The sequence below is a fragment of the Zootoca vivipara genome, chromosome 11 (genome assembly GCF_965207765.1).
Source record: "Zootoca vivipara chromosome 11, rZooViv2.hap1.1, whole genome shotgun sequence".
In the NCBI taxonomy this organism is placed as follows: domain Eukaryota; kingdom Metazoa; phylum Chordata; class Lepidosauria; order Squamata; family Lacertidae; genus Zootoca; species Zootoca vivipara.
In genome coordinates, this window is record NC_142594.1 from 24,680,524 (window position 1) to 24,698,755 (window position 18,232).

The 18,232-nt window shown below is 41.0% G+C and overlaps 1 protein-coding gene across 1 annotated transcript in view; it reads right to left on the reverse strand.

The window, feature by feature from the left end:
- Positions 1-18,232, reverse strand: part of DNAH11 (dynein axonemal heavy chain 11) — a 143,647-nt gene that overhangs the window by 67,041 nt on the left and 58,374 nt on the right. The window contains exons 39-52 of the mRNA XM_035129059.3: positions 16,705-16,782; positions 15,601-15,733; positions 14,691-14,818; positions 13,287-13,435; positions 12,302-12,452; positions 11,377-11,508; positions 9,744-9,917; positions 8,921-9,125; positions 6,561-6,726; positions 6,147-6,249; positions 4,521-4,760; positions 3,259-3,420; positions 1,711-1,904; positions 674-836 (exon numbers count right to left, since the gene is read on the reverse strand). Of these exons, the coding sequence (XP_034984950.3) occupies positions 674-836; positions 1,711-1,904; positions 3,259-3,420; positions 4,521-4,760; positions 6,147-6,249; positions 6,561-6,726; positions 8,921-9,125; positions 9,744-9,917; positions 11,377-11,508; positions 12,302-12,452; positions 13,287-13,435; positions 14,691-14,818; positions 15,601-15,733; positions 16,705-16,782 (2,178 nt within the window). The remainder of the gene's footprint in view (positions 1-673; positions 837-1,710; positions 1,905-3,258; positions 3,421-4,520; positions 4,761-6,146; positions 6,250-6,560; positions 6,727-8,920; positions 9,126-9,743; positions 9,918-11,376; positions 11,509-12,301; positions 12,453-13,286; positions 13,436-14,690; positions 14,819-15,600; positions 15,734-16,704; positions 16,783-18,232) is intronic.

The window sequence follows — 18,232 nt, forward strand, 5'->3', positions numbered from 1 at the left end:
TTTAAAGAAACAAAACAGCTCAGGCCAAGAGATCACAATTCCAAGTGTTGGTGCTGACCTTTAAAGCCCTAAGCGGCCTTGGTCCAGTATACCTGAAGGAGCGTCTCCACCCCCATCATTCTGCCCGGACACTGAGGTCCAGTGCCGAGGGCCTTCTGGCGGTTCCCTCACTGTGAGAAGTCAAGTTGCAGGGAACCAGGCAGAGGGCCTTCTCGGTGGTGGCGCCCTCCCATCAGATGTCAAAGAGAAAAACAGCTACCAGATTTTTAGAAGACATCTGAAGGCAGCCCTGTTTAGGGAGGCTTTTAATGTTTAATAGATTATTTTATTTCATTTTTCTGTTGGAAGCTGCCCAGAGTGGCTGGGGAAACCCAGCCAGATGGGCAGGGTATAAATAATAAATTATTATTATATATATATATATATATATCACAGCAACTATTCCCAGCAGGTCTTGCCCAAATAAAGATCCCTGCCTTCTCACTGCTTACAATAATTTGTGGTGCAGACAAACTAAGTAGCAACTTTTCCCAGCCCCTGGATGATACCTTCTCACTAGCATCACGCCACACATTAAGAATGCTTTACTTCAACCCCTCAGTTTCTAAATAGCCCACTTTCAAGCCTACCGTAGCAATTCTGAGGGCAATTATGTAATAATTGTTGTTTTTACCCTGAGGTCTTGAATTGCGTAGTCTTTCTTCAGTGTAATCTGAAACACTTCAAGAGATCCAATATAGGCGGCCAGTCTTGATAAGCTTTGTTTTCCACTGCCACCCACTCCAATCAAAAGCGCATAGCCGCGAGAGGACTGCAAGATTCGGCTAATGCGACATCTGGCGATGGAAAAGGAGCAACATGATTAATGGCCACAGAAAAGTTATTTTATATTTGATTTTAAAATATTTCTAATGCACCCTTCATCTGATGCATTTTAGGAGGGTGTATAATAAATGTAGAAATTAATTTAAAATACACTGACACACCTCAAAACATACATTGGAACAATTTATAGACTCAGAAGCAACAAAAGACTATAAAACTAAAAGCAAGCTGAGGCAATATAATCCTTAGAATGCCACACACACACGCACATGCACACGCACACGCACACAGTGGTACCTCAGGTTACAAACTCCACTAACCCGGAAGGAGTACCTCGGGTTAAGAACTTTACCTCAGGATGAGAACAGAAATCATGTGGCAGCAGCGGGAGGCCTCATTAGCTAAAGTGGTACCTCAGGTTAAGAACAGTTTCAGGTTAAGAACGGAACAGAGGTACCACTGTACACACACACACACACACACAGAGAGAGAGAGAACCTGGTGCCAAGGATATTGTAACTGTGGAACCAGCTGTACCTTTATGGAGAGGGAATTTTGAAGCTACGGCACCACTACAGAAAACAATTCTATTAACTGCATACTACACCAACTGTCCTACATGAGAGTGGTGCAATAGCAGCATTTTTTGGCCTTGATATTCTACATACAAAAATGGGTAATTCCAAGCTAGAATTTACAAGTCATGTGCGATAATTTTGTTCTGTTTTAACCTACTTTCTAGCAAATTTATTTAAAATTATAGTTTGTAGTGTTGATGTTTTTCTGTAAACCACGTACAATTTTTTAAAAATAATATGAAGCAGTAATAAAAATAAATAAATGAACTATGCTGAATTCAGACCATAGTTGAGAACATTTACTTACACGTGTTGTATAGCATCCTCAAATAAGACCAAGTTCATAGATGCATTCAGTTCATTGTAGTTCTCTAGAGCCTTCACAAGGATATTTCTTAGCCCTTCCCAATCCTTGACAGGCATATAGTTAGGCTCTGCTACGCCATTTGCAAAATGACAGTAAATAAGTGGTTGCTGGAGAAGAATGTGGTCGTCCAGATCCTATTAAGTTGGCAACATAACATCAAAAGGAGAGACTGAAACACAGGGATATACACAACTTGGAAATGCATTGCTATTTACCCTACCTTAAATGTGCAGAGAATGCCCTACATTCTGCCAAGATCAGAGGCTGTTACTCAGCATTATAAATAAATAAACAAAATGTGTCAGTGTATTGATGGCATCCTACACCAAAATCCTGGATGACCTATCCCAGTGGTTTCATGTAGCTGTTAAGAAGTACCAGAAACAAGATGGAACCCTGCAGGGCCTGAAAAGCCAATGGCCAAGGGGTTGAACAAAAGTCATGAAATAAATCCAGTCATCTCTGAGTATAATAAATAACATAGAATCAGGATGCAAGATAACCTTAACAAGATTGGAGAACTGGGCCATAACTAACAAAATGAATTTCAACAGAAACAAATGTCAGGTTCTGCACTTAGGCAGGAATAATCAGATACACATATATAGGATGGGGGACGTCTGGCTTGACAAAAGTACAGTGAAAGGGATCTGGGGAACTTAGTAGACCACAAGCTTAACATGAATCAACAGTGGGATGCAGCAGCAAACAGGTAACATAAGCTACATCAACAAAAGTATTGTGTCCAGATCAAGGGAAGTAATAGTACCACTTTATTTTCCATTCTAAGTCTTCTTTGCTAAGTGCTCATCAAGTTTCTTTTACTAAATCTTCTTCAGCTTGCTAGTGTTCATCATTTGTTTCTATCACCATGTACTATCAAACTCATCCAGAGAGTTAAATGCAGGCTATATGCAATTAAGTTATTTTCCCCCATTCAGAACTGCTACTAAGAATATGCTATTTTGTGTCATTCTTTTAAGGGCAAGAAGATATTAAAAAAAGTAGAAAATATGGGTTGCTACACATCTAGAAACATTAGTGGCAAAAAAGAAGCAAAATTAGACATGCTATAAATAAGTTACTTTTTAGTTACTAAAGCTATATATAAATTATAATTTATTGCATTTCTATTTTTTTCTAATTAAAGAGAGTGCCACTGAAGTTTAGCTGTAGCCGCACGGTTTGCACTATCAGTCTTGGTCAGTTATCTTATTACAGCATGGATCTGGGTTCTTAAATGAGCCCCTATCAAACAAACACCTCACTACTGTGATTTCCACCCCCATACTAAATTCTCTTCCTCAATCTGACGTATATATTTTTCCTTCCTATGCTTCACTATTAGAAAGAAAAGCAAAACAGATTATTATTTGGGCCGTACTAGTTTTCTTGGGAGATTGACTTTGACCCTAAATAGTTTCCAGATTGGCAAACTTGTCACCAGCGCTGCAGTAGTAGGCAACCATTACCAGTCCAAAGTTTTACCTCAAAGAATCTGTGCGCAGCGTCTGCCAGCTTTTTATGAAATGAACTGCAATCTTTTGCCTCCACCAGTTTATCTCCATAAACACGTGAAGATTCATGAAGCCACAAACGTACAAGATCATTTGGATGCTTTAGACACTCCTGCTTAGCAAATAAAATTCCCTACAAATAAAACAGAAAGAATATGTTTATAATACTGGTAAAAGACAATTACTGCAAGACACCAATCCTTGTGTGGAATAGCTGCATATTCCTACATTACTTTTGTCTGAGATGATGGAAACCTTTTGTTTAGGGTTGCCATACATACAGAATCTCACGGACATACCCAGAACACTGATTTCAGAAGCAGTGTCCGGGCGGAAATCAGCAAAATGTCCGGGAAAATCCGGGTGCACAGCTTACTTCTGCTATCAGACTCTAGCAGAAGTGAGGGAAGGAACACAGCTTAAGAGATGGCTCTTGTGGGGTTAGTCATAAAAGCAAGGAGGGTTCAGCTTCTTTCACCTTTTGCTCTTCAAAATGAGTTCCTCACCCATGCAAATCCCTGCATACACAGTCAGGCTATCTCTAGATATTTTAACAAACAAAACACAGACCTGGAACTGTCATGTATACTTTGAGCCTCAACAGCAAGGCAAACTTAATTACAGACTCTCTTGTGCACATCAGCATTTGATACACATTCCAAAATGGATAAATTCTAACCTGTAATTCTGAGAAGTAAAAAAGAGTTTTCATGCAAATAGACTGCCTGTGCAGATAGAATCTACTTTTAAAAAAACAACCAACAACACCCCATAAATTGGAATTGTAACTTTATTAACTAGCTTGAATTATTGCATGCAAATGACAATTTAACACCATAAACATGTGTGTGCATATGTTAGGCCCAGAAAGTCCAGACTTGAGAGAGAAGCACACATCACATTTATAAAATAAAATAAAATAAATGTCCAGTAGCACCTACCGTAATAGACCAACTAAATTTGTTCTGGCATAAGCTTTCATGTGCATGCACATTTCAAGGTATCTGAAGAAGTGTGCATGCACATGAAAGTTTATATATATATATATAGAGAGAGAGAGAGAGAGAGAGAGAGACTGTGTCAAACCAACACGGCTGCCTACCTGAATCTGAATCACATTTATGTCTGTATCAATATCAGTATCTGTATCTGTATCTAAAACACACAACAACAACAACAACAACAACAACAACAACGATGACAACAACAACAACAACAACAACAACAACAAACCTGGAAGATATTGGAGAGGTCTCGGAGGTTGAAAATATAATGAAATTTAATAGCTGTGGGGAGAAAGTTCTGAACCATTGTCTGGTGGAGCCATATTGCTGCTTGGATGGTGGCAGCTGCGTGTTTCAACACTGATGGATTAAAGCCATGGTGCTGAAAGTGGAAATCAAGGATCTTGCTATAGATGGTGCTTAGAGCATCAGTAGATGGGAAGTTCATTGCAAACACTGCAAAGTGTCTCTAAAACATGAAGAAAATGCTTGCTTTAGGTACTTATCAATGATAAATTATGTACATATTTGTGAATAACTGAAGATGTGAATAAACATAGGCCAGAACCTAGGTTAGCAAAGGGTATAACTATTAATTTGGCACATGTATCCTCATGCTATTTATTTTTCAGATCGAGAGCTATTGTCAAGGAGTACGTTTTAAGACTGTTCTTCTCCACACAAGCATCCAGGTATACGGGGGGAAAGAATTTACCGCCTAGCCTTCACTAAATGAGAATCCTTGAAAGACCACCAAAGACTTTTTGTCTCTGGTTGCAAAGCTTCTTTGTCCAATCACTTTCTACAAAAAATTGCTCTAGTCCCTAAATCTTGGTAAGTAATGCAAGGAACTAGAAATAGCTTCTCTCTCAACAGGAACTGCTCGCACTGGGCTCTCCATGACTTCCTTAAACTGCGTTTTAAGTACTCCACTTCTGCCTGGATTGGGAATTTCGTGCACATAAGTGCACAACCTGGACCCACTCCTCCATTAGAGCTCCCTTGTTTATGAGTCTGGTACCATAGAATCCAACCATATTAAAACAAAAAAGGTACAATGCAACTGCTTTTTACCATCACCCTGGAAAGCTCTCTGTGAATAGGAAAAAGCCATCATGAAAATGCTATAGGATAGAAAGGCTATGTGATACATCCAGGACCCATACTCTTTCTAGGATTCAAAAGCCTGATATGCAGATTGGGAGCAGACAGGAGTTATTAACAGCAGCGGTGGAGCTTCATGCTCCGCCACCGGGGGTGGAGAGCAGGCACACTGCCCCCAGGGACGTGGCACGCGTTCTGGGGGTGGGGCGTGTGTTTTGGGGCAGGGGGCACTGTGCGCAGGGGTGGGGCGTGCGATTTGGGCTGGGGCGGGCAACCGCGATGGCGCCCCTGGGATCGCGCTGCTCGGGGCGGCCCGCCCCCACTGCCCCTATCTTCCTACGCCCCTGATTAACAGAGAGTTTGGGATGCACTGAAAGAAAGTCCATTTGGTGTCTGCAGCGAAACTTTTAATAGCATCCCAAAGAACTTGCCCTGTAGTGCTTGGCTACAGTTTCTAGGCCTTGTTTATGTTGCAATTATGTGGTGATGAAGCAGATTTGTTCCTGATATGTGTTTCAAACATACTCCAGCCCAAGGAAATGTGGCAGGTTCACATAAATAGCATGTCCTCTGTCACAGATCTTAGCAAAACATTGTGCTGTTTTACATTTACAATTCAACTCTACTCCAAATCATAATCCGTATTTTGTGAATGCAGTACAAAGATCTTGTAGAAATAATCTGTCAAGGCTTCAGTAATGAGAATCTCTAAGCATACACTTTAATTCTATGAAACAATATGCAACCTTACCTGAAGTCGCTGGTTGATGGTGAAGCTGCCAACCGTTGGATTCATACAGGCAACATACTGACAATTATGAATTTCTTTTACAGTTAATGCCTGTCTATCATACCTGAGGCAGAAAAAAGATTTCAACATCTAGAATTAATTTATCAATTATTGTAGATGACACCACAATGATGATGACACAGAACTCAATTACACAGATATCAAATAGGTTGACCATTCAGCTTGCATTAAAATGTAAACAAAGATATAAAGGACAAATCTGAGCAAGCAGCAGAACAATGAACAATTATCCAGATACGGAAAATCTAAAATTAATCTTATCAGTTGTTTCAAACTTGCACTAACAGTTTTTATCAGCAGAATTACTTGTTCATTCCTAAATTACACAAGTGACTGACAGAAAGAGTCACTTACCAATGCCCATAATCTATATGTTGCCGAATCAGTGTGTGAGGCTGAACTGTTCCATAAGCATCCACTTCCGGCATGTTCATATCATCAATAAAGTAAACCAGTTTCTTGTTTCCTACTGGACCAAATTTACGCCCCGCTTTTTTCTCCAATGGTTTTTCAAGAATCTCTGAAATGGATTATGCTACATGACTACTGGGTGAAATACTGCAGAGGCTAGCAACTAGACAACATACAAATAAGAGATAGAAATGTATAAAAGGTATACAGTGCAGGGACTCAAATTCAGCTCCAAATCAAAGCAGTAGCTGCGTTTGTTACAGCAGTGCATTTAATCTTTTTCCACTCTATTGGTGATGTGAAAAGGATCCTTCTCATTTTGTAGTGCAGAGTATCATGAAGCATAGTAAGCCCATCAGGAGACTCCAAAGGCAGTTGCAAATATGCAGCGGCCATAAATTATGCTGCTCATTATGCTGGCGTTTCTGGAAAATACAGGCAGAGCTCGCCAAATCTGGACCATTTGTTGGGAGCGGTATTAACCTATGGTGTTAGGCACAAGTGATTCTTCTAACCACAATCAGGCTTAACACTGATAAGAGTTTAAGGAATGGAAGCAGGTTGCATGACTGTGAATATGCACTTTTATGACTATTCCCCTCCCATCTCCTGCCCGCCTTTGTTACAGGGTCATGTGTGCCCATTGGCAACCTGGGTTAAATGCCCTCCTAAACAAGGCATTCTACAGTAACAAATGTAATTACTAGCCTTTGTTGTTTTCTTGCTGTGAAGTAGCATTCATTATTAAAGTTACTTATAACTGGTTATTAATCACTTTAAAGCGTGATTCACTAACTTCCCAGCACTAACATGGGAAGCTGTGCTGTAGTCCAACCTGCACTCATATTTTTTAGGGTCCTAGGTAAGCCCTTCTGGAGTAGCAGGTATTGGGTGGTTTCTATCTTGGAATGAACTAGGTTTTAAGAAAAAATAATAATCTTTTGCATATTAACATTTAATCCTGCCTGTTAGCTTTGAAATACAAGCAGATGCTAATGAAAGAATTGTGAAATATTTTTGTTAACTATTTCCTAGGAAAACTGCAGCAAGTAATTTATTAACTATTTCTCTTAAAGACTGTTAAACTTTAATGCCTTTCTCCTTCCTCTTTCTCTCTCTCTCTCTCACAAATGCCAAAAATATAGCAGAGAGAAAATGATATTTGAATGCAAACACAAAAGCAAGTGGGGGGGGGAATGCAACCTTAGTCTGGAGCATTTCATAAGCTCTGTTAACAGTTATCATTGTTCCAATACTAAGACTGGGTACACAATGTTTTAACACATATTATGCTGCAATAATCTTATTAAAACAGCAGGTAAACCAGCAGAGTAATACTGAACTTTCTGGCATGTTTTAATGCCTTAAGGCTTGAATTATAGTTCTCAAAAATGGCATTAACTAGTTGGTGTCGCTTGCTGCTGCTGTATTGCTTTTTAGCTGTGATATGAGGTATAAGATGTTTGAGAAGCAATCTAAATTTATCCATGAAAAGTGTGGGAGTGTAAAATACACCATACCCATTGTCAATAAAATGCAATCTTCACTTTCTGCCTCTGAAATAAAAACTTTGCATTCATCACTAAGAGGATCTGTTGCAGGGGGAGGGGGAAGGCATGCAATTGCGTATATGTTTTCAGTTTCAGGAACCTTTCCTTGACAGGCATGAGCAAGTTGAATATATCCAAATGAACGTAACCTGTCCAAAGAAAGTGTGGGTACATTTAGCCGTACAGCGTCGAGTGTTGGAAAGGAATTGGGGGTAGTAGAGCCATTCCCTACTCCCAGTGTCCCTGGCATATATTTAACCATTAAATACCTTTAGGTACCAGGCAAAAACGTTCCTCTATAACCAGGCCTTTTGGGCTGATTAACATTCTATGTCTATGGCCTTTCAAATGTGTTTGTGGGAAGGGGAGTTACTGGTTTGTTTCTGTTCTCGTTTCATTATGTATTTTTTGTTCTCACGTTGTATTTTCATATTGTGAACCGCCCTGTGATCTTAGCATGAAGGGCAGTATACAAAATTAATAAATAGTAACAATATTAATGACAACCAGCACAGCCACTTGCTAGTGGCAAATGCAGGAGACTCAGGAAGCCAGCATATGCCCACTGCTGTGTCTCCCCACTGTTTGGGGGCTGAATCAGGGACCAAAAGGGGCATAATTTGATTGTTCTGAGTAATCCGTTTTTATTCATTAGTGTTATAATACACCCTTTAATTTTGATTATTTATAAACAGTCAACTCCCTCATTGTAACCAGACTTCTTCCTGCAACATTGTCTGTTTGGGAACTTACTTTGTAGTGCTGCTGATGTGGTGTAATAGTTGAAGGGGACTTTGGACACCAGGAAATCTTCAGAGAGGCCAGCAAGGCATTCCTCAATAAATACAGTTTTCCCCACTCCGGCATTTCCAACAAGCATAACAGGCTTGCCTTTCTCTAAGAGCAAATCTGTGAAATATCTGAGACACGTGGTCTCAGATGTGTGAACAAGGACTGCCTGAGGCATCAAAAGGATTTTCGTTAATATGATTTGTATTAACATGCCACTGAAACAGCATTTTCTTTAAAAATAAAAATAAATAGTTTCATTCCTTCTACGTGCTTCAGTTTTCATTTCTCTGCAATGTAAGGGTGAAAATCTAAGTGGTTGCTAGGAGCATGTATGCTTAGAAGTGAACATAAAGCATTTTCACATGCATGGCCTGATTTCAAATTGGTGGTTGGAGGGAACTCCCACCGTGCCCCGCAGCCAGCCCGGGGTTTTTCCAATGGCCTGGCCACCTAAATAGGCGTGTCAGAGCAGGATGCAATGGGCCACAACCACTGCCCACCGCCAACCGGGTAACCGTTATGCCTTAAATTCCCTCTTTATAAGATGTCAATTTATTTCATTGTATAGTAAGTAAAGAAATAAAGTTAATCTTCATAAAAGAGCCCCCACCACAGACCATTACACTTCTCATTATCAAATACAGCCACACAGACTAAAAACAACATTACATGCAAAGATAGACTTCTAAATAGCTTCATTTTCCAATGAGCAGGAAACAATGAAAACACCAGAGGATAAAATGAAAAGCTGCATGTGCTCATTTTATATTAAACATGTGCTTACCTGCAACGGTGTATCCGGATCCATGTCAAAACTGATAATTTTATCACTCCAAGGCAGGAATTTCTTGGTTTTGGGGTCAATGTAATAATCAAAGATGGTTCCATGTGATGGAAACTTAACAGCTTTCATCTCTTTCAGCCACCAGCGGCTAAACTCAGCTTGATAATTAGAAAGCTAGAAAATTTTAAATAGGTTCTTAGTTTTGGGGTGTGTGGGTGTGTGTGTAAATTGTTCAATGTACTTAGCAAGTTTGATGGTTAAAAAAAGGCTTATAAAATTATTCAAATTACATGAAACTATGAGCTTTATGTTCATGAAACTATGAGAGCTGGACCATAAAGAAGGCTGATCGCCGAAGAATTGATGCTTTTGAATTGTGGTGCTGGAGGAGACTCTTGAGAGTCCCATGGACTGCAAGAAGATCAAACCTATCCATTCTTAAGGAAATCAGCCCTGAGTGCTCCCTGGAAGGACAGATCGTGAAGCTGAGGCTCCAATACTTTGGCCACCTCATGAGAAGAGAAGAATCCTTGGAAAAGACCCTGATGTTGGGAAAGATTGAGGGCACTAGGAGAAGGGGATGTCAGACGACAAGATGGTTGGACAGTGTTCTCGAAGCTACGAACATGAGTTTGACCAAACTGCGGGAGGCAGTGCAAGACAGGAGTGCCTGGCGTGCTATGGTCCATGGGGTCACGAAGAGTCGGACACGACTAAACGACTAAACAACAACATGAGCTTCTTTGTTGCCCCAATTATGGTAACCATTTCCACTGGGGAGAACGAAGAACTTAGCTGGCATCTTCCTGTGAAAGGCCAAACCAGATACTGAAAATTCTATGCAAAATAAATTAATTGCTTCTGCACATTGTTTTAGTGGTCGTGAACACTTCCCTTACAGATTAAAGAAGATGTGCTAAACATACCAAACGGAACACCATGACAGAAACCAGAGTGCACGGAAATGCTGTTTACGTTCCTGCCACAGCGGTACCTATTTATTACTTGCACTGGCATGCTTTTGAACTGCTAGGCTGGCAGGAGCTGGGATAGAGCAACGGGAGCTCACCCCATTGTGGGGATTCGAACTGCCGACCTTCTGATCGGCAACCCCAAGAGGCTCAGTGGTTTAGACCACAGCACCACCTACGTCCCACTAAACCATATATCATAAAAACACCACAGTCTCTGCTGTGTCATGTTTCCTCTTGGAACCCTGGGCAAGTACCTGGAACCCCTGGAATCTTGCACTGCTTGGAGATTGGGTTGGTGTGCAACAATATGTTGATACAGCTCAAAGTGTGTTGGAAACAAGAAATTCCTTCTTCAGTGGCAATCCTAATCAGTTCCCCTGCAAAAATTCACCATTGCCGTTTTCTCCTTGCATTTTAGGCTTTAGAACTCCTATTCTTCCTTTCAGCAATTATGGGAGGTTAGTGATCCAACACCTAGATCTTGGGCTTTGAGCCCCAAAACAAATACCATCCCCAACACAGAGATTGCCATCTGATTCTCTCCATTGAGACACAGTCAAACCAGTGGATTTTCACCATGGTTTCATTGCACATGTCATAAAGGAAGAGAAGAGTTTGCTTGTCCGAGTACACCTCAAAGCAAACTGCTTCCTGCCTACCTGATCTTGAAAGACGGCACCACCAAATGCCCACACACAGGCAAAGGCAAAATATGTCTCGTACAGTTCTCTCGAACCATCAAGGGGCACATTTTCTGGAGTTAGTAAGCAGTCAAGGAGAGAACAAAGTGTCTATATAACGAAAGACAGCAAAAGCAAAACATTAAAAATATTTAGCAGGTTACGAGTACTTAGGAATTTGACTTATATCAAGTCAGAACATTGGGTTATCTACAAGGGATTGGTAGTGTCTCTTCAATGTTTCAAGCACGGGTGTTTCCTGGACATTCCCAAGACAGTTTGCATACAAAACATAAAATCGTAGTGTCGCTAGGGACCCCAACCAGCCACCTGTAATGCAAGAATATGCCTTATGGGGGTCAAACCCATGACCTCGGCATTATCAGCACCACGCTCTAACCAACTGAGCTAACTCCTGCTGGTTAACATGTTCTGTGTTGTAGCACTGAGCTACATCATATAAATCACACAATCATATAAATAAACCTGAATGTAACTCTAATGAAGATCATACTGGAGACCTTTTTTCAGACATCTGGAAATAAAAACACAGCATCATGTGGGTGAAAGCTGTCCGTGGTAATCTGCTTCCATAACTGTACATACATAGTGCTCATTTATTGTCTTTCTATCTGTATCAGCTCCAATCCACTGCAGAATTGTAGAGTTGAAGGGGCCACAAGTATCATCTAATACAACCCCTTGCAATGCAGGAATCCTTTGCCACACGTGGGGCTTGAAGCTGGCTTGTAGCATATTTGTGTTATTCGTTACAAAACATTGCTTTTTTTATATGTTTTTGTAGTGCGCCTTGTTGCAGAAAGATGGGTTGGTTACATCTTAAATGAAGTCAATGATGATGATAATAATAATAATAGTAGTATCTGCACAAGTAAAAGCATACCTGAACCATGCTGTTCTCAGGAATGGGCGTGATTGTCTTAAAGTTAGTTTTGAGCTGATCCAAGCATAGAGGAACGTATTTATCGAAGAGGATTGTCAAATTGGCTTTTTCAGATTGGTGACTCCTTGTCTCTATCCAGCTTGCAACGTATCTGAAAAAGAAAACACAATGGTTTCTGCACAGATTTGCTTGATCAGTGCAGGGGCTTACAATTACTTTCCTGTTAGTGCTGAGAAAATTCAGGAATAGCTGCCTAACTGGCTTAAAAGAGCCGCAATTGGCAAGCAATACTGTCTGAGATGGCAGCAGCACGAAAGGCACAAGGATCTGGGCTTTGAAGTGCTGGGAGCCAAGTGAAAGCGAGTTGCCCTCTGGGACACCAGTTGGCTATTCCTACATTAGAGGATTATTACTGTGAAAACTAATAAAAACAACAAATTGCTGGTGTGCAGTAATACTGGAAAGTGACTAGAGGAAAATCCCAGGCTTTGTTTTCTTATTTATTACAATATTTGTAACCTACAAACTACCAAAAACTGAACAAAATCAGAAATTTGTGCCATCAGACCAAAAACAGTTGCAGAGCCAAGAAAAAAAACAACAACCCCAAAACATACTGTATTTATTTCTTAGCTATACTCCAACATTCGTGTTTACAATAATTTCTGTTTTAGAGTTTTGGGAGACTTTGTTAGCCTCATGGAAACCTGAAGTCACTTTCAACAATTGAGAAATATAAAAAGGAAAATATAAATCAAGCCTGTGCCATCATATGCCAGCTGTTTTTCCATGAAAATTTGCTAAAGTTGACAACAGAATGTCATAGAATCATACTCATAGAATTGTAGAGTTGGAAGGGACCAAGAGGATCATCCAGTCCAACCCCCTGCAATGCAGGAATCTTCTGCCAAACATAGGGCTCGAACCCACAACCCTGAGAGTAAGAGTCTCATGCTTTACCAACTGAGCCATAGGAGGTACTTACGGATTCCAGCCAAGGTCCTGTGGGTTTATGTACAAAATACCTGCCCTAGATACGGTGGCAGGAGTGGCTGTTTTTAAATGGTGTATCTCAAACAGCAGTCTCATGGATGGTGTCAAAGAAACCCGTTCATTGCTAGCAAGAGTCAGCACCTAGACAGAATCAAGTTATTCTGATAGCTGCATCCACAACTTGCATTCTGATAATAAATCAGAAAATTGCTATCGTAAAAATATCTGTTAATATTTAAAGGCTATGTTAAAATTAAAATATACTTTGGCCTTCATAAGGGTAATTCTGCATTCTGAAATACGCATGGCCACAGTTTATATATAAGAAAGGCCACCAATTCCTACGGGGTGAGGAAAACACCAGATAAGCTTATTTTTACAGTTCAAATTAATTTCAAGGCAACTGAATGTCAAAAACTATTTGCATATAACTTATTACTGGTTAACTTAGGAGAGGTGCACTTGTGTGTAGAAAAGGAGCTGTGGTTTACTGCTGTGAAAAATATCCTTAGATGTAAAGTAAGAACTCATCTCTCCATACAAGTTGATCTACTGTACACAAAGGACTTGATAAGAAGTTATAGAAGGCCATGGTTTCCCACTTCATGGAACAAATTGTAGAAACCTGTTGACTTACATACTCTCCCTTTCCTCTCTTTTGCCATATGCCAGGAGAAGAAGTTTAGAAGCACTCACTTCAACTTTTAAACAAACCACAATTCCCTATTACATCTGAATTTAGCTTTGTGAGGTCAAGCAAATCACCATTTCCGAAGTTAACAAAACATATTCAGAAACCCAGGTTTGAGCTTGGCTTGTTGAATTAACTAGAGTATAAGCAACCACAATCCCCAAGGGTTGGATTTACTTAGGAACTGTTTTGTTTTCAACAAGAAACACATATTTTCAGCCTCTGCCCTAGCACGCATGAGAACAGACTTATTTGAGACTGGGATTTGCCATGCTGTGTTAAACATGGTGGGAAACATATGAATGGGCCTCAATTTTAATGAATGGTACTAGAATGCAAGAAAGTAATGCAGCCTGGGTTTTGAAGACACGGGGCTCATCCACACTTCCACTTGCCCTGTGGTAGAAAGGCTTGTCCTGTGCTTTCCAGGCATGGGTCTGAATGGTTTTGTCCTGGGAAACCCAACTGCCAGTTGGTCTGATTCAGCGGTAAACCACAGGTTTTCCCAGGGGAAAGTGGCAGCGCAAACAGGGTTGTGGATGAAACTGACTATGAGGAAAGATGCCATGTAAAACATAGGGTGCACATTCTACCTATCAGAAACATGGAAGAGGTATGGCAAAGGAAAACAAATGAGGAAATAAAGAAGAGGCAAAATGCAGAGTTGTCCAATGGGAAAAGAGAACGTGTTTGGTTTTTGCTCACCTTATTATCATCCATAACAGTATTGAGCGACTCAATCCACATAGGATCGATGTCCCCATCTAAGACAATCCACTTGGGCCAATTATGGGTCATATTAGCTTGCTCTCTCAAAAGAGATGAGAAGAGTCCTGAAAAATGGGAGGCAAATAAGTTTTGGACAAAGGAACTTTTAAATGATGAAAAATAAAAAAAATTAAAATCCAACTGGGGTCCAAAGAACCCTGGGCACAAAGACTTCCAAGCACATCCTGGAGTTTCCCCGATTTTTTGTTCTGGCTACAGAAAGCATAATATTATACTTGGGGAGGACAGGATTCAAAAACAGGAACCCTTTGGGTCCAGGCAATGTAGTTTGTATGGCAGGGGGAAAGTTTATATCTCTTGACATCAGAATCAAGTTCAGCAGTCCTACCTGTATACCACAGGGTTGACAGCAGAACTGTATGGCAAAGCCCTGGAATACTTTGGCAACAGAGAGAGTACATGGGAGTATATGATGAAGAAGGTAAAATGGTGCAGGCAAATAGCTTGATAACTAAGTAATGATCTGTGCATGAAACTAGGGCAGTACCACCTCAGACTGCAAGTGGGGAAGAACTCTAGTTTGAATACTTCTCCATAACTGCCTGCATGCAGAAAAGTAGTAAGGAGGGTAAGCAGAATCTGTTGAACATGCTACATTTTGTATGCACAGAAAGGGTGTAAGAACAAAAATGTTGGGATTATTCAAGCCTGATCTTTCCTCCCCTCGCCTGCAGTATAAAACGGTGTGACCCCAGGAAGCCTACACCATGTGATTTCGCTGTATGAATATCCTAGCAAAATAAACATCAGTTGAGGGATGTTTTGCAGGAAAACGTGAAGACTGTGCAGTGAATGTCACAGGAATTAAAATATATCCTCTACTTGCCATCTTTCCATTCTCGAGTAGCATGATGTATGAAACCAAAGAGTTCATCAGTAGTCACAGCTTTGGGGTTCAAGTCATTCCAAACAGGCTTCCGCTTCATGTTCATATAAGTCCTGTTCAGTGTTTTCAGAACCTGATGAACAGCCAGGAGAAAACTTCCTTGTTAGGATCCAGGTCTCAATTTGGGGGGAAAGTGTTAGGTTCTTATATAAATATTGACACTGCTTTTTCCAATTTTCCATAACGTCTTGGGGTCAGATCCAGATTAAACTAGTTCCCACTTAAATCAAAGACAAGCTGAGTCATGATTAATCCCCCCATTAATTTTAATGCATTCTAAATTCCACTGCCTTAGTCTGGACTCAACCCTCAGTTTACAACGTTTTGATTTATGGAGCCCTGTTTCCTGAGTCTGGGAACCACCTTGAGCTCCTTGCAGGAAAGGTAGGGTATAAAAATCCAGCAGTAAATTAAAATTTAAAAACTAAGACCTTTTGATGAGAAATGACAATGGGATGAAAAAGATGTGGGAGCAATGGCTCTAGAAACCTACATTAAACTTACCTAAATACTACTGCATTTTCTTAAGGCTTTGAGACTGAACCGGAATAATAGGAAACTAACAAACAGAGGAGGTATTGTTCCCGAGAGAGAATAATTGTGGGGGGAAGTCCCAGAATCATAGTATTCCAGACTGCTCCTGCTGAGCCACTGCTTCCACTATAAAAGGAAGCCACTCCAAATCATTACCGCCCCCTAAACGCACCCACGCTTGAACTTTATTTCTCCACTGGATTTGGTCTTTCCCATCTGGGTGACCAGATGAAAGAGGAAGGGAGGACTCCTTTCCTAATTAAGTGGTTGTTGTATGTGAACTAATCCCTGGATAGTTTGAGTCTCAGGGAGGGCAGGGGAGAAGTTTCATCTCCGTCATGATTAGCCTGACCATAGCAATGCTCAACTTTTCACTTTAAAAACAGAGTTGAGGGGGATGGCTGAAGTAAAGCATGCGGCGTTATGCCAGCTGGCGTGGAGCTTTCTTTCTTTTTTTTTCATTTGCAAAATCTGCCATAAAAAAACAACTGTTAAAGCACCATGCTGTACCTTGCTTTTTCCAGTGCCTGCATTTCCGACTACAAAGACAGAGTGACGCACTGCCAGAAGCTCCTCAAGCTGAACAATCTGTCAAACAGAATTAATACACAGCCAGTGGTTTTGTTTCCTTGTCCTCCCATTACCACTGACACCAATTACCTCCCACAAAGCAGCTTCCCACCCTCTCCTGTAGTCAGGAAACGGTTTTCTCCAAATAACTTCAAACAGGATAACCTGAAGATGGCCCATTAGTCTCTCAAGGCCCTACACCCAGACTTGAATTAATGAATGAGCCTCAAGAAATGAAAACAAATCTCCCCATCCTTTTTTGTTTGCTAAGCCACACAACAATATCCTGGAAAAATGAACAAAAACACTAATGTCAAATGTCACCGACTGCTTGATGTAACTACAGGACGGGTGGCAAATGTAGGCGAGATTCCTCATTCTAGGCATCTTTTCAGGGACTGAAGATAAAAAATAAACCTAAAGGGGCAGCAAGACTCACAAAATGAATTTGAATTAGCTTGCCAAATATACTATAGGAGAGGTAAAGGTAAAGGGGCCCCTGACCATCAGATCCAGTCGTGTCCGACTCTGGGGTTGCGGCGCTCATCTCGCTCTATAGGCCGAGGGGGGCGGCATTTGTCTGCAGACAGCTTCCAGGTCATGTGGCCAGCATGACAAAGCTGCTTCTGGCGAACCAGAGCAGTGCACGGAAACGCCGTTTACCTTCCCGCCGGAGCGGTCCCTATTTATCTACTTGCACTTTGATGTACTTTCGAACTGCTAGGTGGGCAGGAGCTGGGACCAAGCAAAGGGAGCTCACCCCGTTGCAGGGATTTGAACCGCCGACCTTCTGATCAGCAAGCCCTAAACTCTGTGGTTTAACCCACAGCGCCACCTGGGTCCCTATAGGAGAGGTATGGACATGCAAAACTGTGGGTTGGGCTGATTCAAGCAGACTCTTTCAGTGGAGCATGAGGCTAGCAGCACAGGTCTCTGCTTCTCCTCAGCAAACATCTCACTGTGGATGTTCAATCTTAGTCTGAATTCCCTCATTCAGGGTTATTGTCCACAAATGAGACATAACAGTGGCCTTAGATCTCCCAAGTTTGACTTCTAAATCATATCATGACTGTTGTTTCATATGGCCTGTCTGCAAACACGAGAGTTGGATCCCCATGAGGTGGGCTGTGATGGCTTCTTCTGCTTCTGTGATTCGCAGTGAGCCTCATACTAACAGTCACCCATCTTCTCTAAAGGCAAGCAAGCGTAGCTGCTGTGTTTAAAATCTTGGAGGCACAATTTGAAGGCTGATAAGGGGGGGGGGGAAGTCCACACAGAACACTCCTACACTACAAAGATTAGTTTATCTTTCTCTTCTATTTTGATTGAATAAAGGGACACAGCAAAACAAATGACAACCCCAGTGCCTCAAATTCAGTACTATGTAAAGCATAATAATCACTGGTCACTGACAAAAATCTAAGCAAGTTAAGGACATATGGCAGTGAGGGAAGGAAGCATTTTCCTG